At 45.9% G+C, this 25053-nt stretch overlaps 5 protein-coding genes across 9 annotated transcripts in view; all 5 read left to right on the top strand.

Annotated features, from left to right (window-relative positions):
* The first annotated feature begins 1400 nt into the window (after positions 1 to 1400).
* Positions 1401 to 3789, top strand: LOC125711449 (olfactory receptor 8I2-like). Its single transcript, XM_048980340.1, has one exon. The coding sequence runs from the start codon at positions 1673 to 1675 to the stop codon at positions 2678 to 2680; it is 1008 nt and encodes a 335-aa protein (XP_048836297.1). The 5' UTR covers positions 1401 to 1672; the 3' UTR covers positions 2681 to 3789.
* Positions 3790 to 4560: 771 nt separating this feature from the next.
* On the top strand, positions 4561 to 6871 carry LOC125711450 (olfactory receptor 8U1-like). Its single transcript, XM_048980341.1, has one exon. It carries the CDS (start codon positions 4831 to 4833, stop codon positions 5836 to 5838), a length of 1008 nt encoding a protein of 335 aa, XP_048836298.1. The 5' UTR covers positions 4561 to 4830; the 3' UTR covers positions 5839 to 6871.
* A 1125-nt stretch (positions 6872 to 7996) lies between these two features.
* Positions 7997 to 9379, top strand: LOC125711458 (olfactory receptor 8I2-like). The gene has a single exon (XM_048980350.1). The coding sequence runs from the start codon at positions 8030 to 8032 to the stop codon at positions 8960 to 8962; it is 933 nt and encodes a 310-aa protein (XP_048836307.1). The 5' UTR covers positions 7997 to 8029; the 3' UTR covers positions 8963 to 9379.
* A 6519-nt stretch (positions 9380 to 15898) lies between these two features.
* Positions 15899 to 17872, top strand: LOC125711440 (olfactory receptor 51E2-like). Its single transcript, XM_048980330.1, has 2 exons — positions 15899 to 16553; positions 16851 to 17872. The coding sequence occupies exons 1-2, from the start codon at positions 16120 to 16122 to the stop codon at positions 17125 to 17127; spliced, it is 711 nt and encodes a 236-aa protein (XP_048836287.1). The 5' UTR covers positions 15899 to 16119; the 3' UTR covers positions 17128 to 17872.
* Positions 17873 to 19251: 1379 nt separating this feature from the next.
* Positions 19252 to 25053, top strand: part of LOC125711441 (olfactory receptor 51E2-like) — a 30243-nt gene continuing 24441 nt past the window's right edge. For 2 of the 5 annotated variants that reach the window (XR_007383022.1, XR_007383023.1), the window contains exon 1: positions 22627 to 23954. Coding sequence is in view for 2 of the 5 variants with exons in the window: in XM_048980332.1 (XP_048836289.1) it covers positions 19477 to 19910; positions 23563 to 23839 (711 nt within the window). In the remaining 3 variants the exon portion in view is untranslated. Of the gene's footprint in view, positions 21133 to 22625; positions 24585 to 25053 lie in introns of those variants that run through there. The other 3 variants (XR_007383024.1, XM_048980332.1, XM_048980331.1) reach the window with 3 other exon arrangements.

Raw genomic sequence — 25053 nt, 5'->3', positions numbered from 1 at the left:
TTTTCGGTTTTCGGCCGAAAGATTTTTATCACCGAAATACACAGCCGAAACAGCAGCTGTGATGATGCATACAGTAACCGGGGCCTGCACGTGCTTGTCTGACGCAGCATGTTTGCGGTGTGGACATATTTCAGTATATCTGAGAAAGACCCACGGATAGCGATTTGCAAAACATGTAATGCCCAAATTTCAAGAGGGGGTGCGTCTGCAAAGACTTTCTCCACGTCGGGTTTAATTTATCACCTGAAATCCAAACATCCCGATCGCCATGCTGGATATGAGAGTAAAGCAGCACAGAAAAGGAAAACCCCTCCGAGCACGCCCACTCCGTCTGTGGCAGACATCTTTGAAAAGGCAAGGAAGTTTCCCAGTGATAGTGTCAAGGCAAAGGGCATTACACAAAAGATTGTGGAATTCATTGCCTTAGATGATCAACCATTCTCTGTCGTAGAAGATGTAGGATTTCGTAGGCTGATCGAGCACATTGAGCCCCGTTATGTCATGCCGAGCAGACGACATTTCTCAGACGTGTGTTTACCTGAGCTGTTTAATGTTGTTGCAACCCACGTCCATGAGCATATAGCTGCAGATATTTCAGCAATCAGTTTCACGACAGACATATGGAGCTCAGACGTCAGCTTTACCAGTATGCTCAGTCTAACCGCACAATGGATCGACGCTGATTTCCAGCTGCAAAAGATTCTGCTCCATTCACAAGAGTTTCGAGGGTCACATACAGCAGCAGCCATTTCTGATGCATTTGCCAATATGTTCGACACCTGGCATATCGACCGATCTAAAGTGCATGTTCTTGTCAGTGACAATGCAAGAAATATGGCAAAAGCGATAGAAGACAGTCAGCCGAAGGGAATGCGGTGCATGGCCCATACACTACATCTGGTTGTGAGTGATGGAGTGTTGTCTCAACGCAGCGTAAAAGACGTACTGGCTATAGGCAGAAGAATTGTTGGCCACTTTAAACATTCACAGTTGGCCTATTCCCGCTTGCAGTCTATGCATGATCAGTTTGGAACTGGAATTTTAGTAAGGTTAGTACACAGTCATAGCCATAAATGCAATGATACTAATTATTGGCAAAATATCTTTCGGTGTTTCGGTTTTCGGCCTTCGTTCCCTCTTTTTTGGTTTTCGGTTTCGGCCAAGAATTTTCATTTCGGTGCATCCAGACTCACAATACATAAAATCCTAATTATTCCTTTTAAATTCCCAGTCAACTGCGTATGAAGTTTAATCTTACCAAAGTATGACTTCATCGTCTCACAAATTGGACACTAGAGGACCTCATGTCTGTAGGGACAGAGATGACACAGCACATCTCGATGGTCAACAGCACAGTCTGGGAGCATAAAAAGACCAGCAAAGAGGATGAACATCTACTTTTGGGTGGGGATCAAGGATGCATTTCATTAGGCACATGTAGAGCCTGGTGAACATGCTGCACATGCACCGTCTTTCAAAATAATCACATTATATTCAAGTCTTTAATATTTTCACATCTGACTATATTTTTTTTTGTGAAATCTGTCATTGATTCTAGATTGATCCTTGTTATTGCTGATTTGATCAAAACTGGATGCATGAAGATTTAAAAACAGAAAGATCCTGCAATGTGTGCCTCGCCTTCTATTCCTGATGAGTCAAAGTATTTGTGATGTTTCTTGGCAAAAAGAAGAGTGAATGTACAAAGAATACCTGTATTTTTGTGTGTTTTTATCGAGGGCCTAATATGGAAAACTCATCTACTGAAATGATTTTTCTCCTCAGTGGTTTAAATGACACAAGACGAAACAAATTGATTTATTTTTTCGGTTCCTTCTTCATCTACTTGTTCACAATTTTTCTGAATATAACTCTGGTTGTGACTGTCATGCTGGACAGAGTTCTGCATGAGCCCATGTACATCTTCCTGTGTAATCTGTGTGTCAATGGAATTTATGGTGCTACAAGTTTCTACCCCAGTTTTCTGCTGGACCTCCTATCAGATTCTCACATTATCTCATACAGCGCATGTGTAACTCAGATATTCGTAGTCCACTCGTATATGTTATGTGAACTGTCCAATCTGACAGTGATGGCTTATGACAGGTATGCTGCAATATGTAACCCACTGCAGTATCACCCTATTATGACCCCTGAAAATGTGGGAAAATTTTTGGTTGTGCCCTGGCTGTTATCTTTTGCTGAGATTTTAATTGGAGTTCTTCTAATGGTCAGGCTGCCTTTGTGTGGATATATGATAAATAAGCTTTATTGCACAACCTGGGATGTGGTGAAGCTCTCCTGCATAGACACCAGTGTGAATAATCTATATGGATATGTATTTTTTATCTCTCATTTCATCCAAGCACTGCTGATTGTAATCTCCTACTTCCATATTATAAGAACATGTGTGGGATCAAAAGCAGAACAGAACAAGTTTATGGAGACCTGCCTGCCCCATCTGATCACTTTGGCAATCTACAGTCTGTCTGCAGCATTTGATATCTTATATGCCCGTTATGGATCCAGCAGCAGCCTGCAGGGTCTCCGTAACTTCCTCTCCATAGAATATCTGATCATCCCTCCCCTGCTCAACCCCCTCATTTACGGCCTCAAGCTGAAGCAGATTCGTCTGAGTGTCTGGAGGCTGCTCAACAGGAAAGTCAGTGCAGGGTCATAGATTCTAGAATGTTCTGCCTCTCAATAAACAAAAATGGTGAAAATGACAGGAAATTTTGTTTCATGGGCCATTAATGTTCAACTGTGATGATTTCAAATTTAGTCATATTGAAGCATGACAGGAGCTCTGTGCTAAATGTGAGGTTCTAATACTGATGACAACCTCAGATGCATTTGGCAGCAAATCAGCTGCTGCCTTTTGCTGGTGAGGATCAGCTACTCAAAGCTCAGGGTTTAATAGAGAAGCTGCGCCCCCTTGTGTCCGTCACAGATATATTACACACCACAGTCTGTAGTGATGAGAGTAATAATCAATGCTGATGTCTGCTGCTTCCTGTGGGGGGCTATAATAGAGCTATCACCTGCTACCTCCACTAAGAGGCTAATCATAGGTCACATGACTCTCACTCCACCTGTTGGGACCAAGAGATTTATCGGTCCACCCCATCATAACCCATCACTTTATGCATGTGTAACCCTTATTACCTTCTTCTCTCCTGTCTTATTGTTTTTCTGGGTAACTCCTCTTTCCACATCATAATCATGTCTCTACTATAAGGCGGAATTGTGATTTGTACCAAAGACTAAACAAACAAACAAACAAACCCTATAAGCTCCTATATCTCCTTCACCTCTACGACCCAGCAGTACCAAGAATAGCTAAATCATCACAATTAACCTGGAATTTGAAGGAAAATTCCCCCAAACTAGTAATCTCCCTATGAAACTTTCGTCAAATAGACTTCTTTGAGCAGCAGGCATCTGTAATCTAAGGGCTGCAAGCCTATTTTGGGCACTTAGCAATGCTGAAAAATTTCCCCAACTCAAAATACGGAATTTAAATGCCAAGAAACTAAGAAACCCTCACATTACACAGAAGCTGTCAGACTCTGCTCTCAGCCTCCTGTGTCAGAAGGTGAGGGAACCAGTGATTTTTTTTACAAATCTTTCTACATGTGTTTTCATTTTTAATGTATTTTGGTGGATCTGGAAGTATTTCTCTTTGTTTTAAATATTAATTCAAAGATTCTATCAGTTTCGGTAAATGTGTGTAGACTTTATCTTACAAATGTCAAAACAACCAATAAAAATGACACATCAGCTTCTCACTCTTAACAACCTACCAACAAACAAACACATAAGGAGCCACTGAAGCACATGACACCACACTAAGGTGTTATGAAACCCTCTGGTCTCCCTGCATCTGTACATGGAGGGAGGCAAACAAGCCCAGACTGAGGCACAGCAGTCTGCCTGCAGTGGCTGTCTGCAGCCTTGCTGGCTCCCTGACTGGCTCCGCCCCCTCGTCATGTGACCAACACGTGTCTTTTTCTTTGGGAAAGTTAATCAGTTAAATTCTCCTTTATGCTGTGATATACATTTTCCCATTTTCGGTTACACCTAACGTAACTCTCAGAAAAGTTGTGAGAACTTTACAGATTGAAATAACAGATTCTGGTGTTAGATGTGACACTGCATTCATAAGAAGAGGAGTAAGACAGACTTTTATATTGATGCTGTATAAAGGTTGAATCTCTGGGCAGGATTAGGGCCTCCAGCATCTGAAAAGCCAGGTTCATGACCACTGCAGGCTCCTACCTGAAGATACGTCCCTCTGCCCATCCACCACATCAGCCATATAGCCATGTGATTACAAACTGTCATCACTCAAAATACATAAAATCCTAATTATTCCTTTTAAATTCCCAGTCAACTGCATATGAAGTTTAATCTTACCAAAGTATGACTTCATCGTCTCACAAATTGGACACTAGAGGACCTCATGTCTGTAGGGACAGAGATGACACAGCAGATCTCGATGGTCAACAGCACAGTCTGGGAGCATAAAAAGACCAGCAAAGAGGATGAACATCTACTTTTGGGTGGGGATCAAGGATGCATTTCATTAGGCACATGCAGAGCCTGGTGGACATGCTGCACATGCGCCGTCTTTCAAAATAATCACATTATAGTCAAGTCTTTAATATTTTCACATATGACTATATATTTTTTTGTGAAATCTGTCATTGATTCTAGATTGATACTTGTTATTGCTGATTTGATCAAAACTGGATGCATGAAGATTTAAAAACAGAAAGATCCTGCAATGTGTGCCTCGCCTTCTATTCCTGATGAGTCAAAATATTTGTGATGTTTCATGGCAAAAAGAAGAGTGAATGTACAAAGAATACCTGTTATTTTGTGTGTTTTTATCGAGGACCTAATATGGAAAACTCATCTACTGAAATGATTTTTTTCCTCAGTGGTTTAAATGACACAAGACGAAACAAAATGATTTATTTTTTCGGTTCCTTCTTCATCTACTTGTTTACAATTTTTCTGAATATAACTCTGGTTGTGACTGTCATGCTGGACAGAGTTCTGCATGAGCCCATGTACATCTTCCTGTGTAATCTGTGTGTCAATGGGATTTATGGTGCTACAGGTTTTTACCCCAGTTTTCTCCTGGACCTCCTATCAGATTCTAACATTATCTCATACAGTGCATGTGTAACTCAGATATTCGTGGTCCACTCGTATATGTTATGTGAACTGTCCAATCTGACAGTGATGGCTTATGACAGGTATGTTGCAATATGTAACCCACTGCAGTATCACCCCATTATGACCCCAGGGAAGGTGGGGAAATTACTCCTGGTGCCCTGGTTGTTATCTTTTGCTGAGATTTTAATTGGAGTTCTTCTAATGGTCAGGCTGCCTTTGTGTGGATATATGATAAATAAGCTTTATTGCACAAACTGGGATGTGGTGAAGCTCTCCTGCATAGACACCAGTGTGAATAATCTATATGGATATGGATTAGTCGTCTCTCATTTCATCCAAGCACTGCTGATTGTAATCTCCTACTTCCATATTATAAGAACATGTGTGCGATCGAAAGCAGAACAGAACAAGTTTATGGAGACCTGCCTGCCCCATCTGATCACTTTGGCAATCTACAGTCTGTCTGCATCATTTGATGTCTTATATGCCCGTTATGGATCCAGCAGCAGCCTGCAGGGTCTCCGTAACTTCCTCTCCATAGAGTATCTGATCATCCCTCCCCTGCTCAACCCCCTCATTTACGGCCTCAAGCTGAAGCAGATTCGTCTGAGTGTCTGGGGGCTGCTCAACGGGAAAGTCAGTGCAGGGACATAGATTCTAGAATGTTCTGCCTCTCAATAAACAAAAATTGTGAAAATGACAGGAAATTTTGTTTCATGGGCCATTAATGTTCAACTGTGATGATTTCAAATTTAGTCATATTGAAGCATGACAGGAGCTCTGTGCTAAATGTGAGGTTCTAATACTGATGACAACCTCAGATGCATTTGGCAGCAAATCAGCTGCTGCCTTTTGCTGGTGAGGATCAGGTACTCAAAGCTCAGGGTTTAATAGAGAAGCTGCGCCCCCTTGTGTCCGTCACAGATATATTACACACCACAGTCTGTAGTGATGAGACTAATAATCAATGCTGATGTCTGCTGCTTCCTGTGGGGGGCTATAATAGAGCTATCACCTGCTACCTCCACTAAGAGGCTAATCATAGGTCACATGACTCTCACTCCACCTGTTGGGACCAAGAGATTTATCGGTCCACCCCATCATAACCCATCACTTTATGCATGTGTAACCCTTATTATCTTCTTCTCTCCTGTCTTATTGTTTTTCTGGGTAACTCCTCTTTCCATGTCATAATCATGTCTCTACTATAAGGAGGAATTGTGATTTGTACCAAAGACTAAACAACCACACACCTCTACGACCCAACAATGCCAAGAATAGCTAAATCATCAAACTTAACCCGGAATTTGAAGGAAAATTCCCCCAAACTGGTAATCTCCCTTTGAAACTTTCGTCAAATAGACTCCTTTTAGCAGCAGGCATCTGTAATCTAATGGCTGCAAGCCTATTTTGGGCACTTAGCAATGCTGAATAATTTCCCCAACTCAAAATACATCATTTAAATCCAGAGAAACTAAGAAACCCTCACATTACACAGAAGCTGTCAGACTCTGCTCTCAGCCTCCTGTGTCAGAAGGTGAGGGAACCAGTGATTTTTTTTACAAATCTTTCTGCATGTGTTTTCATTTTTAATATATTTTGGTGGATCTGGAAGTATTTCTCTTCGTTTTAAATATTAATTCAAAGATTCTATCAGTTTCGCTAAATGTGTGTAGACTTTATCTTACAAATGTCAAAACAACCAATAAAAATGACACATCAGCTTCTCACTCTTAACAACCTACCAAAAAACAAACACAAAAGGAGCCACTGAAGCACATGACACCACACTAAGGTGTTATGAAACCCTCTGGTCTCCCTGCATCTGTACATGGAGGGAGGCAAACAAGCCCAGACTGAGGCACAGCAGTCTGCCTGCAGTGGCTGTCTGCAGCCTTGCTGGCTCCCTGACTGGCTCCGCCCCCTCATCATGTGACAAACACGTGTCTTTTTCTTTGAGAAAGTTAACCAGTTAAATTCTCCTTTATGCTGATATACATTTTCCCATTTTCGGTTACACCTAACGTAACTCTCAGAAAAGTTGTGAGAATTTTACAGATTGAAATAACAGATTCTGGTGTTAGATGTGACACTGCATTCATAAGAAGAAGAGTAAGACAGACTTTTATATTGAAGCTGTATAAAGGTTGAATCTCTGGGCAGGATTAGGGCCTCCAGCATCTGAAAAGCCAGGTTCATGACCACCGCAGGCTCCTGCCTGAAGATACGTCCCTCTGCCCATCCACCACGTCAGCCATATAGCCATGTGATTACAAACTGTCATCACTCAAAATACATAAAATCCTAATTATTCCTTTTAAATTCCCAGTCAACTGCATATGAAGTTTAATCTTACCAAAGTATGACTTCATCGTCTCACAAATTGGACACTAGAGGACCTCATGTCTGTAGGGACAGAGACGACACAGCAGATCTCGATGGTCAACAGCACAGTCTGGGAGCATAAAAAGACCAGCACAGTCGATGAACATCTACTTTTGGGTGGGGATTAAGGATGCATTTCATTAGGCACATGCAGAGCCTGGTGGACATGCTGCACATGCACCGTCTTTCAAAATAATCACATTATAGTCAAGTCTTTAATATTTTCACATATGACTATATATTTTTTTGTGAAATCTGTCATTGATTCTAGATTGATCCTTGTTATTGCTGATTTGATCAAAACTGGATGCATGAAGATTTAAAAACAGAAAGATCCTGCAATGTGTGCCTCGCCTTCTATTCCTGATGAGTCAAAATATTTGTGATGTTTCATGGCAAAAAGAAGAGTGAATGTACAAGAAATACCTTTATTTTTGTGTGTTTTTATCGAGGGCCTAATATGGAAAACTCATCTACTGAAATGATTTTTCTCCTCAGTGGTTTAAATGACACAAGACGAAACAAAATGATTTATTTTTTCTGTTCTTTCTTCATCTACTTGTTCACAATTTTTCTGAATATAACTCTGGTTGTGACTGTTATGCTGGACAGAGTTCTGCATGAGCCCATGTACATCTTCCTGTGTAATCTGTGTGTCAATGGGATTTATGGTGCTACAAGTTTTTACCCCAGTTTTCTCCTGGACCTCCTATCAGAATCTCACATTATCTCATACAGCGCATGTATAACTCAGATATTCGTAGTCCACTCGTATATGTTATGTGAACTGTCCAATCTGACAGTGATGGCTTATGACAGGTATGCTGCAATATGTAACCCACTGCAGTATCACCCTATTATGACCCGTGGAAATGTGGGAAAATTGTTGCTTGTGCCCTGGTTGTTATCTTTTTCTGAAATTTTAATTGGAGTTCTTCTAATGATCAGGCTGCCTTTGTGTGGATCTATGATAAATAAGCTTTATTGCACAAACTGGGAAGTGGTGAAGCTCTCCTGCATAGACACCAGTGTGAATAATCTATATGGATATGCAATAGCTGCTATTCATTTCATCCAAGCACTGCTGATTGTAATCTCCTACTTCCATATTATAAGGACATGTTTGCGATCAAAAGCAGTACAGAACAAGTTTACGGAGACTTGCCTGCCCCATCTGATCACTTTGGCAATCTACAGTCTGTCTGCATCATTTGATGTCTTATATGCCCGTTATGAATCCAGCAGCAGCCTGCAGGGTCTCCGTAACTTTTTCTCCATAGAATATCTGATCATCCCACCCCTGCTCAACCCCCTCATTTACGGCCTCAAGCTGAAGCAGATTCGTCTGAGCGTCTGGAGGCTGCTCAACAGGAAAGTCAGTGCAGGGACATAGATTCCAGAATGTTCTTCCTCTCAAAGTTGTTCCTCTCAAAGTTTTGTTTGAGTAACCTTTTTTGTGTAAGCATTGCAATTTCAAAATGAGCCACATTTAAGCAAATCTAGGGTTCTGAGATTGAATTAATTAGTATTTAAGTATTTTAGTCTTTTTTTAATATGACCTGTTTATGCTGTTTACATGTATATTGTATGTTATGCTGGGTTGGATATAGTGCCAAACAAATCTTCTTTGTTTTCATAAGAGTGATAATAAAGATACCTCTCTTTCTGACATAAACGTTAAATACACTTGACCTAATAAGAGAAACTAATGAGCACTTACATCCAGAGAAGCTGCATCTTCGTAACGTGTCACTGACAGAGGCCATTTTCCCATATGATATACCTGCACCACTCATATTGTATCTCTGGAAAAATAAGCTTTTTATCCGGGTAGCAAGTGTACTTTGGCTTAGGTCAAAAAAGAGAGTTTAACGTTAGAACATGTGCAAATTAAGAGTAACCCAATAAAAGCTAGTAATAATTTCTTCTGTTTTCTAAAAAGTTACTGATATCTAGTTGAATGGCTAGATGAAGACCGCTTCAGTTCCCAAACTCCTCCTCAGGGGCACCTCAGCCGTTCCACGATTTTGTTAAATTTCACCAGCAGTTCAATTAAGTAATTAAAAATATATTTAGTCAGTGACAGATTGCCTAGCTGTATGAGGTGTGCTAGTGGCCAAGTCAAAAAATACGGTCGCTGCAAATACTAGCATGCTTTTAGCAGAGGTTCTGAAATGGCTAAGCTGACACACTTTGACAGGCATAATATCATAGTTTTACACCAACAGGAGGATAATCTAAACGTCATTTTCTTTGATGACCTTCTAAATACGGTTTTTAATATTACTAGAGCCCTCTAGGCATGAAATAGCACCCTTTAGTCACCATTACTGTTATGATTGCTGAACACGGAAGCAGTTTATTTGGAATGACTCCAAATGCGGGACACAGGAACATGTAACATCAAAACGTCAGTGACAGACTGTCAGTCTCTGACGTGAACTTAAATACACCGGAGAAATCAAACTGACGGAAAACAGCTAGGTCACAATCGGGGATGCACACGTGGTTAATAAGGGGGCGCCCACTTGGAAAATTCCCAAACTTCCTGATGGCCAGTCGGCGTCTGCCACCTGACAAATCTCAACTCACTCATATCCTCTATCCGCCATTTGACACAGAAGAATGGCCAGTATTCAATGGGACACTGGAAGGATGGAAATGATATTGAGGAGACCAATTCAAACTAATCCAAATTATTCAATCCAAATTAATCCAACATTACAGAGATGTTATTATGAGATGGGTTGCCATCATTCAGTCTTTATTTGAGAGAAACCTGGCTTTAGGGGCTTTCCACCAAGCAAGGAATGGGAATTTCATGAAGGAAGTGGAGCTTCATGCTAGATTTGACTCTGTTCTGAATTATCAGATTCTGTATGTTCAATGTAAGCAGTTCAGCCAAACCAGCTACTTTGATTCGAAACATTATTCGAAATGAACTCATTCACTCTGTCAGTTTGAAAATACAAGTACAAAAGTACAAAATGCTGAGAGAGAAAGATCAAAATCTTTCTCGCTCAAATTGGACTGCACTCCAGATATCCACCAGGAACAGATGTCCATCATCGTCCAGTCAGTGAGAATGGCACCAACACTAGAGAATACTTCCTGGGATTTCTTGTCACTTCTGGGACAAAAGATCTTGCTTTGTCTGTCCTGATAATTAAGAAGTTTAAGGAATTAAATATTCCATTTAAAGACTAAAGGAAATGTTTTCCAATCTAGTCCTTGGGTCTCTGGCAGGGAGCTGGGAAGGAGCAAAAACATGGACCGTCTGTGGGACCCTAAGTTCCGGGTTGGGAAACACTGGTATAGGGGACAGTCTTACGACAATTGGTTCCAATGTCATGCCCTGCTTGTGTATGGAATCCCCGTGTCATCAGCTTTTTCTAGTTGTGTTAACCAGCTCGGTGTATTTAAATCTGTGTCTGTGTGTTTTACGGTAGCCCCGTCATTAATTTTGTGAAGTTGTTGTTTCTTCTTGCCTGTCTTAATGTTAAACCCCGAGTTCACCTGATTCTCTGAATCCTGCTCCTGTTTCCCAGGTCCGTGCCCCATGTGTCATGACAGAATAACAGGACTCCTCGGTTTGGTAGTACCTCGGTTTGGTAGTACCTCGGTTTGGTTGATGAGGTGATTTATTGGCTCGTCAGTCCGAGGTTCAGGACGACCCTGTGGCTCAAGCCATTGCCACCCGGATGAGGGATGTCCTGGAGGAGATGTCCGTGTCCGAAGACTCTAACCTCACAGAAGAGGTGCGCAAATACTTGCAGCAGATAAGGAGAAGGGTGGCAGAGTCAATGATGTGGCGGGTAGCCCACGATTGTGAATTGCCCTATGGTCCACTAATGGAGCTGCCGGAAGTGCCCCATGCTCCACCAAAAGCGGCAGGAAAAAATAAGACGCTGGGTGTCTTCCTGGGGTCCATCTCAGTCTCTGCTGCTTTCCCTGTCTTATGTCGGGAAGAGCCCCTCCCGATATTCCACCCTCTGACGTATTTGCCGATGCTTTGCCCAGGTCGGCGTCTGAAGTCTCGTTTCGCCAACACTGAGCATGTGCCCAAAGCCACCACCACTTCGCCCGAGCGTGTGCCCAAAGCCGCCCCCGCTCCGCCCGAGCATGTGCCCAAAGCCACCTCCGCTTCGCTCGCGCGTGTGCCCAAAGCCGGCCCCGCTCCGCCCGAGCATGTGCCCAAAGCCACCCCCGCTCCGCCTGCGTGTGTGCCCAAAGCCGCCCCCGCTCCGCCTGAGCGTGTGCCCAAAGCCACTCCCGCTCCACCAGAGCGTGTGCCCAGAGCCGCCCCTGCTTCGCCCGAGCGTGTGCCCAGAGCCGCCGCCTCTTAGCCCGAGCATGTGCCCAAAGTCGCTGCCGCCTCTTAGCCCGAGCGTGTGCCCAAAGTCGCCGCCGCTTCGCCCGAGCGTGTGCCCAAAGCCGCCCCCGCTCCGCCCGAGCGTGTGCCCAAAGTCGCCACCGCTCCGCCCGAGCGTGTGCCCAAAGCCGCCCCTGCTCCGCCGAGCGTGTGCCCAAAGCCGCCCCCCGCTTCGCCCGAGCGTGTGCCCAAAGCCGCCGCCGCTACACCCGAGCGTGTGCCCAAAGCCGCCGCTGCTACGCCCGAGCGTGTGCCCAAAGCCGCCGCCGTTTCACCCGAGCGTGTGCCCACAGCCGCCGCCTCTTAGCCCGAGCGTGTGCCCAAAGTCGCCACCGCTTCGCCTGAGCGTGTGCCCAAAGTCGCCACCGCTTCGCCCGAGCGTGTGCCCAAAGCCGCCCCCGCTTCGCCCAAGCGTGTGCCCAAAGCCGCCCCCCGCTTCACCCGAGCGTGTGCCCAAAGCCGCCGCCTCTAAGCCCGAGCATGTGCCCAAAGTCGCCACCGCTTCGCCCGACCGTGTGCCCAAAGCCGCCCCCGCTTCGCCCGAGCGTGTGCCCAAAGCCGCCCCCGCTTCGCCCGAGCGTGTGCCCAAAGCCGCCCCCCGCTTCACCCGAGCGTGTGCCCAAAGCCGCCGCCTCTAAGCCCGAGCATGTGCCCAAAGTCGCCACCCGCTTCGCCCGACCGTGTGCCCAAAGCCGCCCCCGCTTCGCCCGAGCGTGTGCCCAAAGCCGCCCCCGCTTCGCCCGAGCGTGTGCCCAAAGCCGCCCCCCGCTTCACCCGAGCGTGTGCCCAAAGCCGCCGCCTCTAAGCCCGAGCATGTGCCCAAAGTCGCCACCCGCTTCGCCCGACCGTGTGCCCAAAGCCGCCCCCCGCTTCGCCCGAGCGTGTGCCCAAAGCCGCCGCCGCTTCACCCGAGCGTGTGCCCAGAGCCGCCGCCTCTTAGCCCGAGCGTGTGCCCAAAGTCGCCACCGTTTTGCCCGAGCGTGTGCCCACAGCCGCCGCCTCTTAGCCCGAGCGTGTGCCCAAAGTCGCCACCGCTTCGCCTGAGCGTGTGCCCAAAGTCGCCACCCGCTTCGCCCGAGCGTGTGCCCAAAGCCGCCCCCCGCTTCACCCGAGCATGTGCCCAGAGCCGCCGCCTCTTAGCCCGAGCGTGTGCCCAAAGTCGCCACCGCTTCGCCCGAGCGTGTGCCCAAAGCCGCCCCCCCGCTTCACCCGAGCGTGTGCCCAGAGCCGCCGCCTCTAAGCCCGAGCATGTGCCCAAAGTCGCCACCCGCTTCGCCCGACCGTGTGCCCAAAGCCGCCCCCGCTTCGCCCGAGCGTGTGCCCAAAGTCGCCACCGCTTCACCCGAGCGTGTGCCCAGAGCCGCCGCCTCTTAGCCCGAGCGTGTGCCCAAAGTCGCCACCGTTTTGCCCGAGCGTGTGCCCAAAGCCGCCGCCTCTTAGCCCGAGCGTGTGCCCAAAGTCGCCACCGCTTCGCCCGAGTGTGTGCCCAGAGCCGCCGCCTCTTAGCCCGAGCGTGTGCCCAAAGTCGCCACCGCTTCGCCCGAGCGTGTGCCCAAAGCCGCCCCCGCTTCGCCCGAGTGTGTGCCCAGAGCCGCCACCTCTTAGCCCGAGCGTGTGCCCAAAGTCGCCACTGCTTCGCCCGAGCGTGTGCCCAAAGCCGCCCCCGCTTCGCCCGAGCGTGTGCCCAGAGCCGCCCCCCGCTTCACCCGAGCGTGTGCCCAGAGCCGCCGCCTCTTAGCCCGAGCGTGTGCCCAAAGTCGCCACCGCTTCGCCCGAGCGTGTGCCCAAAGCCGCCCCCGCTTCGCCCGAGTGTGTGCCCAGAGCCGCCGCCTCTTAGCCCGAGCGTGTGCCCAAAGTCGCCACTGCTTCGCCCGAGCGTGTGCCCAAAGCCGCCCCCCGCTTCGCCCGAGCGTGTGCCCAGAGCCGCCCCCCGCTTCACCCGAGCGTGTGCCCAGAGCCGCCGCCTCTTAGCCCGAGCGTGTGCCCAAAGTCGCCACCGCTTCGCCTGAGCGTGTGCCCAAAGCCGCTCCCGCTTCGCCCGAGCGTGTGCCCAGAGCCGCCCCCCGCTTCACCCGAGCGTGTGCCCAGAGCCGCCGCCTCTTAGCCCGAGCGTGTGCCCAAAGTCGCCACCGCTTCGCCTGAGCGTGTGCCCAAAGCCGCTCCCCGCTTCGCCCGAGCGTGTGCCCAGAGCCGCCGCCTCTAAGCCCGAGCGTGTGCCCAAAGTCGCCCCCCGCTTCACCCGAGCGTGTGCCCAAAGCCGCCCCCCGCTTCACCCGAGCGTGTGCCCAAAGCCGCCCCCCGCTTCACCCGAGCGTGTGCCCAGAGCCGCCGCCTCTAAGCCCGAGCGTGTGCCCAAAGTCGCCACCCGCTTCGCCCGACCATGTGCCCAAAGCCGCCCCTGCTTCGCCCGAGCGTGTGCCCAAAGCCGCCGCCACTTCACCCGAGCGTGTGCCCAGAGCCGCCGCCTCTTAGCCCGAGCATGTGCCCAAAGTCGCCACCCGCTTCGCCCGAGCGTGTGCCCAAAGCTGCCCCCGCAGAATGGGTCCCTGACTGTCGGACCACCGCTCCTCCCCCCTCGGTGGAGATGGAGGAGGAGCTCGACTGGGACCCCTCTAGGATTTCCCTGACTACTGCCGCAATGGACCTCTCCGGTGGGAAGCCCTGACCGCCACCCCATCATGAAAGATCCCGGCCAGGACCCCATCTCTCGGTATCCTTCAGTGGGAGAGGACACCTGTGCCGCCTTCACCTGCCGCAGCTTCGCCTCCCTCTTCGCCTCCTCCAGTGACCCCTTCGTCTCCCTCCTCGTCTCCCTAGCAGTCCCTCCACTTTCTTTCTCACCCCTTTCAGTGTCCCCTCTGACTCTTGCCTCACCAAGGGTCCCTCTGGCTCCAGCCTTTGGCCCCTGCAGCTCCTGTCTTCAGCCCACCGGGGTTCCGTCCGGCTCCATGTTTCCCCGACCCGTGCCGCTTGCATCATGGCGCCCAAGTGAAAAGCAAAATTAAAAAAGTGTTCAAGCAAGGCTTCTGGAGAAATGTATGTTCTTTGTGTGCTGGGGGGATGAGATTGGATCTGCTATTGAAGGCAAATGTATCTTTGATTATTTTCAGGACAATAGGCTTTGCTGCTGCACAGAATGCTGCCAAAGATATCTGTGAGAAAATGAATATGGAGGCTGTACTGCAGCAGAAAAGATCCAGGTCCACCCAAAGGCGATGGAATGCTTGATAAGCTTATGTCTGATCCACTGATGCGCCTTGATACTATTTCAATGCTATTGTGCACTATACCATCCAATCCCTTGATTACCAGTTTAGGACGCTTCGGGATGTAAGATACAAATTTAATGCACCCCTGAACTTCAAAGTGGATGAAATGCCTGCTGCCTTTAGACACTATAATGCCATCATCTCAAAATAAAATATCAGATTAAAACCACATAACACAAATGAATAGGCTTATTATACTATAGCTTTTTGAAGAGCTTTTTGTGTAGTTTTTGGGCCATCAGCATCAGAGAAGCCAGGTTCATGACCTCTGCTTGCTCCAGCATGAAAATACATCCATCTCTCCATCCACCGCATCAGTCGACTGCATATGAAGTTTACTAAAACATCACTAAAGCATTACTTCTTCGTCTCACAACTTGGATACTACAGCATATCATGTCTGTAACCAAGCTGAGAACACGAGAGAATCACACAAAAAAATTTAAGAGCTGAACCATGTTCCTTTTTATGACATGTTCTGGAATAATCCAGAGTGAAATAAATCTGCATAAAGTAATGTCCTAACGAAGTAAATTACTAATTAAAGGCAAATTCAGGCCATAGTTCCACTTAATTGGACACAGGAGTGCCGCTTCTCTACGGGGGCTGTAATTACGTCAGAAATCACAGCAATCAACAGCACAGCCCAGCAGCATAAAGAGGCCAGTAGAAGAGGAAATCTAGATCTGTTAGCGTCCTGCCGTATCTGACAAACCTGGTGATGAGTGAAGACCTGAGAGCTCAACCAGACCAGCTGATGGCTGAATACTAGTACAGCACTGGATAATTTTTAAACATGATAAATTTGCCATTTACAGTCAGGCTTCAGGAGGAGTCTGTTTGAGAACCCAAAGTGGCTACCATGAACACTGCGGCGCTTCAGCGTCCGGAGGCTCCGAGCTCTTTGTGATGGTACCAGGGAAGAGGAAGACTGCGGTAAAAAAGAAAACCAACCTCCGTCCATGCCAGTTAAAAACAGCTGGAATGGAGAAAGTTTCCGGTGAAATGTTCTTCATTCTTGCTGGATTGAATGAGACAAGGGGAGACAAAAACATCTACTTTGGCTTTTCTTTTGTGTCCTACCTCTGTACGCTTTTTGTAAATCTGTCTCTCATACTAATCATTTCCACAGAGAAGATTCTCCATGAGCCCATGTTCATCTTCCTGTGTAATCTCTGTGTTAATGGCATTTTTGGGGCTACTAGTTTCTACCCCAAGATTCTCATTGACCTCATGTCAGATTCTTACGTTATTTCATACACCGCATGTATAGTTCAAATTTTTGCAGTCCACACTTATTTCATGTCTGAACTGACCAATCTGACAGTGATGGCTTATGACAGGTATGTTGCAATTTGCAAACCACTGGAGTATCACTCCATCATGACACCACGGAGGCTGAGGAACCTGATATTACTGGGTTGGTTATTTCCTTTATCTGAAGCACTGACAGGAATATATCTGACGGTCAGGCTGCCTCTGTGTGGCATTAGGATTGAAAAAGTTTACTGCTCCAACTGGGATGTGGTGAGGTTATCCTGTGTTGATTATACTTTGAACAATGTTCATGGCTACGCTGTCATGATTTTGCAGTTTGTTCAATTTGGGCTAACTGTGGTCTCTTACAATCACATCATCAGGGCATCCATAAGATCCAGGGCAGAACAGAAGAAGTTCATGGAGACCTGCCTGCCCCACCTGCTCACTCTGATAAACTTCATTCTGTCTATCTTTTTTGACGTCATGTACGCACGCTATGGCTCCAGCAGCAGCCTTCTGCCCCTCCGTAACGTGCTCTCTATAGAGTACCTCGTCGTTCCTCCCCTGTTGAACCCCCTCATTTACGGCCTCAAGCTGAAGCAGATTCGTCGCAGTGTCTGGAGGCTGCTGTATAGAAAAGTCAGTGTGCTGACATAGATCTCTCGTTAACTGTTACGGAAACTATGAAAGTGGATCAACATTTTGTCTGACTGTTGGCGTATCTCTTCTCTGTGAAGTTATTAAAATCATATTTAGATACCATGTCTGTAAGGTAGTGATGTCAGGAACATGTGCGCTGATTCCCTCTTCTCCGTGTGGGGGGGGCTCTGCACTCCCTGGGCTGCTCTGGTTTCCCCTGGATGCTGAGGATTCCTAGTTCTGTCCAATCATATGAAGTGAGGGGATCTGGCGTCTCTAAATCACCCAGAGCATGTGACTGTCTGAGAGTGTCAATAAGCGCATGTTTCAGTGAACTGGAGTCCCATCCAGTATCTACCCTGGCCTGGTGCCATATTCTCCCTGTGATTGGCTTCAGCCCCACCCTGCCACAACCCACAACACGTCTGTTGCTGCTGTGTTGGTAAAGATTAGTCTTCTCACAGCTCAGGGCTAAAAGGTAAAGAACGTTGCAGTACATAGAATGCAGCTCAGTGCACACCGCATTTTGCAGTGACGACAGCACTAAGCAATGTGTGGGCCTACAGCTGCCTGCCAAAGGGTGAAGAGGCAGTGATATTTACCAAGCTGCTTATTTTTGTGAGGTGATTAAAAAAGTGTATGGTCTCCTTGGTAACAGTCCCATAGGTAACATTTCCCCATTAAAATTAAATCTTGGAATAATCACCCGCATGATTGTTGAATATTATTTGCACAGTGTGGGACCTCATTTTAATAAAGTTTCACACAGTTGGAAATCAGTTTTTTCTTTGCTGTAAACCAACAACATCAACAACAAATTTATTTTTGTATAGTGCATTTTCACAACATTACATCGTCTCAAAGCGCTTTACAGCATCCCCACCCAAAGCCCCCAGTGAATAAGCCAAAGGCGACATTGGCAAGGAAAAACTCCCTAGAAGGAAGAAGAGATGGCTAAGTGCCAAGTCATACTGTCCAAATCATAAAATTTGAGACACAACCGGGGAGACATCACTGATGTAATGGTACATTCCACACGTTTATAAAATATAAGGATATGACGCATTTATACAGATTACTAATATTTTAGGTAAACTACTCATCTTCTTACCAAATTATGTGTGTAAGTAAACAACCATCGCCTGTCATCTAAAACCCCTGATGATTATTGGACAAGTGCTGTACAACTGTGATCATATCGCAATGTGATATCATGCATCACCATAGATATCTACGTGCAGCCCTACATTAATTGACGTGCCAATGCGTCAGCTATCACTGTGCAATCTGGGATTTGTAGTGCCAGTGATGTGTCTGCTTTATAGACTATTTTCGTGTTTACAAACAAAGATGTTTTTGTGGATGGAACATAACTGGTGGCGGAAAGAGAGAGATCAGAAGTAGCGGTATTTAGGTGTGGGAGCCAAAAATCACATATGAATAATCCACATAACTTCTTCAGTTATTTTAATGCGTTGCCACAAAAAGATAAATTATCTTACATTAATATATTTACACTTAACAATGGGCTTTAGGTTTCCTAATATTCACTGTCGGATCAGTGGGTCAAAGACCAAACTAAATTGTCCAAGTTACAGTGGCCGGACATTTGTGATTTTAAGATTTTCGAGACCAATAAAGGTCTGTTTCTTGCAAATAGAAATAGGCTTCCTGTATGTAATGCATGACTGACAAGACCAAAACCACCCGCCCCGCATCCTGGATCTCACTATCTTTCAAACCCTGGCTACAGCTCTGGATAGCTGGCTGGATGGTTGGCTCTCCGCAAACCAGTCCATGGGTGGTGGGGGGAGCGTATATATTCCAGAACCCTCCATAATCCATTTCATGCCATTTCACCCATGAATATTACTTTAAAAAAGAATTCTTATAAACATCTCTGGTACAATCAGCCGCTGTTCTAAACCCTCATTGAATATGCAAGCAGAATACCAGCCGAGAGCATATCTGCATGTCCTGATCATGTTGCGTATCGGATATTATTAGAATTATTAGTTCAGTGATTAATTGGACACAGGAGTGCCGCTTGCCTGCAGGGACTGTGGTTACGTCAGAAATCACAACAATCAACAGCACAGCCCAGCAGCATAAAGAGGCCAGTAGAAGAGGAAATTTAGATCTGTTAGCGTCCTGCCGTATCTGACAAACCTGGTGATGAGTGAAGACCTGAGAGCTCAACCAGACCAGCTGATGGCTGAATACTAGTACAGCACTGGATAATTTTTTAAATTTAGACATGTAAAAATTGCCATTTACAGTCAGGCTTCAAGAGTCTGGCTGAAAACCAAAAGTAGCTACCATGAACACTGCGGCACTTCAGCGTCCAGAGTCTCCGAGCTCTTTGTGATGGTACCAGGGAAGAGAAAGGCTGCAGTAAAAAAGAGGCCCAACCTCCATCACTGCCAGTTAAAAACACGCAGAATGGAGAAGTTCTCCAGTGAAATGTTCTTCATTCTTGCTGGATTGAATGAGACAAGGGGAGACAAAAACATCTACTTTGGCTTTTCTTTTGTGTCCTACCTCTGTACGCTTTTTGTAAATCTGTCTCTCATACAAATCATTTCCACAGAGAAGATTCTCCATGAGCCCATGTTCATCTTCCTGTGTAATCTCTGTGTTAATGGCATTTTTGGGGCTACGGGTTTCTACCCCAAGATTCTTATTGACCTCATGTCAGACTCCCACATAATTTCATACGGCGCATGTATACTTCAGTCTTGCGTGGTCCACACTTATATTCTTTCTGAACTGACCAATCTGACAGTGATGGCTTATGACAGGTATGTTGCAATTTGCAAACCACTGGAGTATCACTCCATCATGACACCACGGAGGCTGAGGAACCTGATATTAACTGCCTGGTTTTTTCCTTTAAGTCAGATTTTGATGGGCGTATTGCTGACGGTCAGACTGCCTCTCTGTGGAATTAGGATTGAAAAAGTTTACTGCTCCAATTGGGATATTGTTAGATTATCCTGCTCTGATTACACTCTGAACAATCTTCATGCCTACTCTGTCATTGTTTCATACTTTATTCAGTTGGGGTTGATCGTGGTCTCCTACAGCCACATCATCAGGGCGTCCATAAGATCCAGGGCAGAACAGAAGAAGTTCATGGAGACCTGCCTGCCCCACCTGCTCACTCTGATGAACTTCATTCTTGCCCTTCTTTTTGACATCATGTACGCACGCTATGGCTCCAGCAGCAGCCTTCTGCCCCTCCGTAACGTGCTCTCTGTAGAGTACCTCGTCGTTCCTCCCCTGCTGAACCCCCTCATTTACGGCCTCAAGCTGAAGCAGATTCGTCGCAGTGTCTGGAGGCTGCTGTACAGAAAAGTCAGTGTGCTGACATAAATCTCTCGTTAACTGTTACGGAAACTATGAAAGTGGATCAACATTTCATCTGACTGTTGGTGTTTCTCTTCTCTGTTACGTTATTAGAATCATATTTAGATACCATGTCTGTAAGGTAGTGATGTCAGGGACATGTACGCTGATTCCCTCTTCACCGTGTGGGGGGAGCTCTGCACTCCCTGGGCTGCTCTGGTTTCCCCTGGATGCTGAGGATTCCTACTGCTGTCCAATCATATGAAGTGAGAGGATCTGGCGTCTCTAAATCACCCAGAGCATGTGACTGTCTGAGAGTGTCAATAAGCGCATGTTACAGTGAACTGGAGTCCCATCCAGTATCTACCCTGGCCTGGTGCCATATTCTCCCTGTGATTGGCTTCAGCCCCACCCTGCCACAACCCACAACACGTCTGTTGCTGCTGTGCTGGTAAAGATTAGCCTTCTCACAGCTCAGGGCTAAAAGGTAAAGCACCACGCAGTACATACAGTGCAGCTCAGTGCACACTGTATTCTGTAGTGACGACAGCACTAAGCAATGTGTAAGCATACAGCTGCCTGCCAAAGGGTGAAGAGGCAGTGATAATTACCAAGCTGCTGATTTTTGTGAGGTGATTAAAAAAGTGTATGGTCTCCTTGGTAACAGTCCCATAGGTAACATTTCCCCATTAAAATTAAATCTTGGAATAATTATCCGAATGATTGTTGAATATTATTTGCACAGTGTGGGACCTCATTTTAATAAAGTTTCACAGAGTTGGAAATCAGATTTTTCTTTGCTGTAAACCAACAACATCAACAACAAATTTATTTTTGTATAGTGCATTTTCACAACATTACATCGTCTCAAAGCGCTTTACAGCATCCCCACCCAAAGCCCCCAGTGAATAAGCCAAAGGCGACAGTGGCAAGGAAAAACTCCCTAGAAGGAAGAAGAGATGGCTAAGTGCCGAGTCATACTGTCCAAATCATAAAATTTGAGACACAAAAGGGGAGACATCACTGATGTAATGGTACATTCCACACGTTTATAAAATATAAGGATATGACGCATTTATACAGATTACTAATATTTTAGGTAAACTACTCATCTTCTTACCAAATTATGTGTGTAAGTAAACAACCATCGCCTGTCATCTAAAACCCCTGATGGTTATTGGACATGTGCTGTACAACTGTGATTATATCGCAATGTGATATCAAGCATCACCATAGATATCTGCAGTTCAAGCCTGCATTGATTGACGTGCCAATGCGTCAGCTATCGCTGTGCAATCTGGGATTTGTAGTGCCAGTGATGTGTCTGCTTTATAGACTATTTTCGTGTTTACAAACAAAGATGTTTTTGTGGATGGAACATAACTGGTGGCGGAAAGAGAGAGATCAGAAGTAGCGGTATTTAGGTGTGAGACCCAAAAATCACATATGAATAATCCGCATAACGTCTTCAGTTATTTTAATACATTTCCACAAAAATATAAATTATCTTACATTAATAAATTTACACTTAACAATGGGCTTTAGGTTTCCTAATATTCACTGTCGGATCAGTGGGTCAAAGACCAAACTAAATTTTCCAAGTTACAGTGGCCAGACATTTGTGTTTTTAAGATTTTCGAGACCAATAAAGGTCTGTTTCTTGCAAATAGAAATAGACTTCCTGTATGTAATGCATGATTGACGAGACCAAAACCATCCATCCCCGCATCCAGGATCTCACTATCTTTCAAACCCTGGCTACAGCCCTGGATAGCTGGCTGGATGGTTGGCTCTCCACAAACCAGTCCATGGGTGGTGGGGGGAACGTATATATTACAGAACCCTCCATAATCCGTTTCATGCCATTTCACCCATGAATATTACTTTAAAAAAGAATTCTTATAAACATCTCTGGTACAATCTGTCGCTGTTCTAAACCCTCATTGAATATGCAAGCAGAATACCAGCCGAGAGCATATCTGCCTGTCCTGATCATGTTGCGTATCGGATATTATTAGAAATATTAGTTGAGTGATTAATTGGACACAGGAGTGCCGCTTGCCTGCAGGGACTGTGATTACGTCAGAAATCACAGCAATCAACAGCACAGCCCAGCAGCATAAAGAGGCCAGTAGAAGAGGAAATTTAGATCTGTTAGCGTCCTGCCGATTCCGACAAACCTGGTGATGAGTGAAGACCTGAGAGCTGAACCAGACCAGCTGATGGCTGAATACTAGTACAGCACTGGATAATTTTTAAACATGATAAATTTGCCATTTACAGTCAGGCTTCAGGAGGAGTCTGTTTGAGAACCCAAAGTGGCTACCATGAACACTGCGGCGCTTCAGCGTCCGGAGGCTCCGAGCTCTTTGTGATGGTACCAGGGAAGAGGAAGACTGCGGTAAAAAAGAAAACCAACCTCCGTCCATGCCAGTTAAAAACAGCTGGAATGGAGAAAGTTTCCGGTGAAATGTTCTTCATTCTTGCTGGATTGAATGAGACAAGGGGAGACAAAAACATCTACTTTGGCTTTTCTTTTGTGTCCTACCTCTGTACGCTTTTTGTAAATCTGTCTCTCATACTAATCATTTCCACAGAGAAGATTCTCCATGAGCCCATGTTCATCTTCCTGTGTAATCTCTGTGTTAATGGCATTTTTGGGGCTACTAGTTTCTACCCCAAGATTCTCATTGACCTCATGTCAGATTCTTACGTTATTTCATACACCGCATGTATAGTTCAAATTTTTGCAGTCCACACTTATTTCATGTCTGAACTGACCAATCTGACAGTGATGGCTTATGACAGGTATGTTGCAATTTGCAAACCACTGGAGTATCACTCCATCATGACACCACGGAGGCTGAGGAACCTGATATTACTGGGTTGGTTATTTCCTTTATCTGAAGCACTGACAGGAATATATCTGACGGTCAGGCTGCCTCTGTGTGGCATTAGGATTGAAAAAGTTTACTGCTCCAACTGGGATGTGGTGAGGTTATCCTGTGTTGATTATACTTTGAACAATGTTCATGGCTACGCTGTCATGATTTTGCAGTTTGTTCAATTTGGGCTAACTGTGGTCTCTTACAATCACATCATCAGGGCATCCATAAGATCCAGGGCAGAACAGAAGAAGTTCATGGAGACCTGCCTGCCCCACCTGCTCACTCTGATAAACTTCATTCTGTCTATCTTTTTTGACGTCATGTACGCACGCTATGGCTCCAGCAGCAGCCTTCTGCCCCTCCGTAACGTGCTCTCTATAGAGTACCTCGTCGTTCCTCCCCTGTTGAACCCCCTCATTTACGGCCTCAAGCTGAAGCAGATTCGTCGCAGTGTCTGGAGGCTGCTGTATAGAAAAGTCAGTGTGCTGACATAGATCTCTCGTTAACTGTTACGGAAACTATGAAAGTGGATCAACATTTTGTCTGACTGTTGGCGTATCTCTTCTCTGTGAAGTTATTAAAATCATATTTAGATACCATGTCTGTAAGGTAGTGATGTCAGGAACATGTGCGCTGATTCCCTCTTCTCCGTGTGGGGGGGGCTCTGCACTCCCTGGGCTGCTCTGGTTTCCCCTGGATGCTGAGGATTCCTAGTTCTGTCCAATCATATGAAGTGAGGGGATCTGGCGTCTCTAAATCACCCAGAGCATGTGACTGTCTGAGAGTGTCAATAAGCGCATGTTTCAGTGAACTGGAGTCCCATCCAGTATCTACCCTGGCCTGGTGCCATATTCTCCCTGTGATTGGCTTCAGCCCCACCCTGCCACAACCCACAACACGTCTGTTGCTGCTGTGTTGGTAAAGATTAGTCTTCTCACAGCTCAGGGCTAAAAGGTAAAGAACGTTGCAGTACATAGAATGCAGCTCAGTGCACACCGCATTTTGCAGTGACGACAGCACTAAGCAATGTGTGGGCCTACAGCTGCCTGCCAAAGGGTGAAGAGGCAGTGATATTTACCAAGCTGCTTATTTTTGTGAGGTGATTAAAAAAGTGTATGGTCTCCTTGGTAACAGTCCCATAGGTAACATTTCCCCATTAAAATTAAATCTTGGAATAATCACCCGCATGATTGTTGAATATTATTTGCACAGTGTGGGACCTCATTTTAATAAAGTTTCACACAGTTGGAAATCAGTTTTTTCTTTGCTGTAAACCAACAACATCAACAACAAATTTATTTTTGTATAGTGCATTTTCACAACATTACATCGTCTCAAAGCGCTTTACAGCATCCCCACCCAAAGCCCCCAGTGAATAAGCCAAAGGCGACATTGGCAAGGAAAAACTCCCTAGAAGGAAGAAGAGATGGCTAAGTGCCAAGTCATACTGTCCAAATCATAAAATTTGAGACACAACCGGGGAGACATCACTGATGTAATGGTACATTCCACACGTTTATAAAATATAAGGATATGACGCATTTATACAGATTACTAATATTTTAGGTAAACTACTCATCTTCTTACCAAATTATGTGTGTAAGTAAACAACCATCGCCTGTCATCTAAAACCCCTGATGATTATTGGACAAGTGCTGTACAACTGTGATCATATCGCAATGTGATATCATGCATCACCATAGATATC

The sequence above is a fragment of the Brienomyrus brachyistius genome, chromosome 17, assembly GCF_023856365.1.
Source record: "Brienomyrus brachyistius isolate T26 chromosome 17, BBRACH_0.4, whole genome shotgun sequence".
Classification (NCBI taxonomy): Eukaryota; Metazoa; Chordata; class Actinopteri; order Osteoglossiformes; family Mormyridae; genus Brienomyrus; species Brienomyrus brachyistius.
This window is presented reverse-complemented; position numbering and strand designations above follow the sequence as displayed.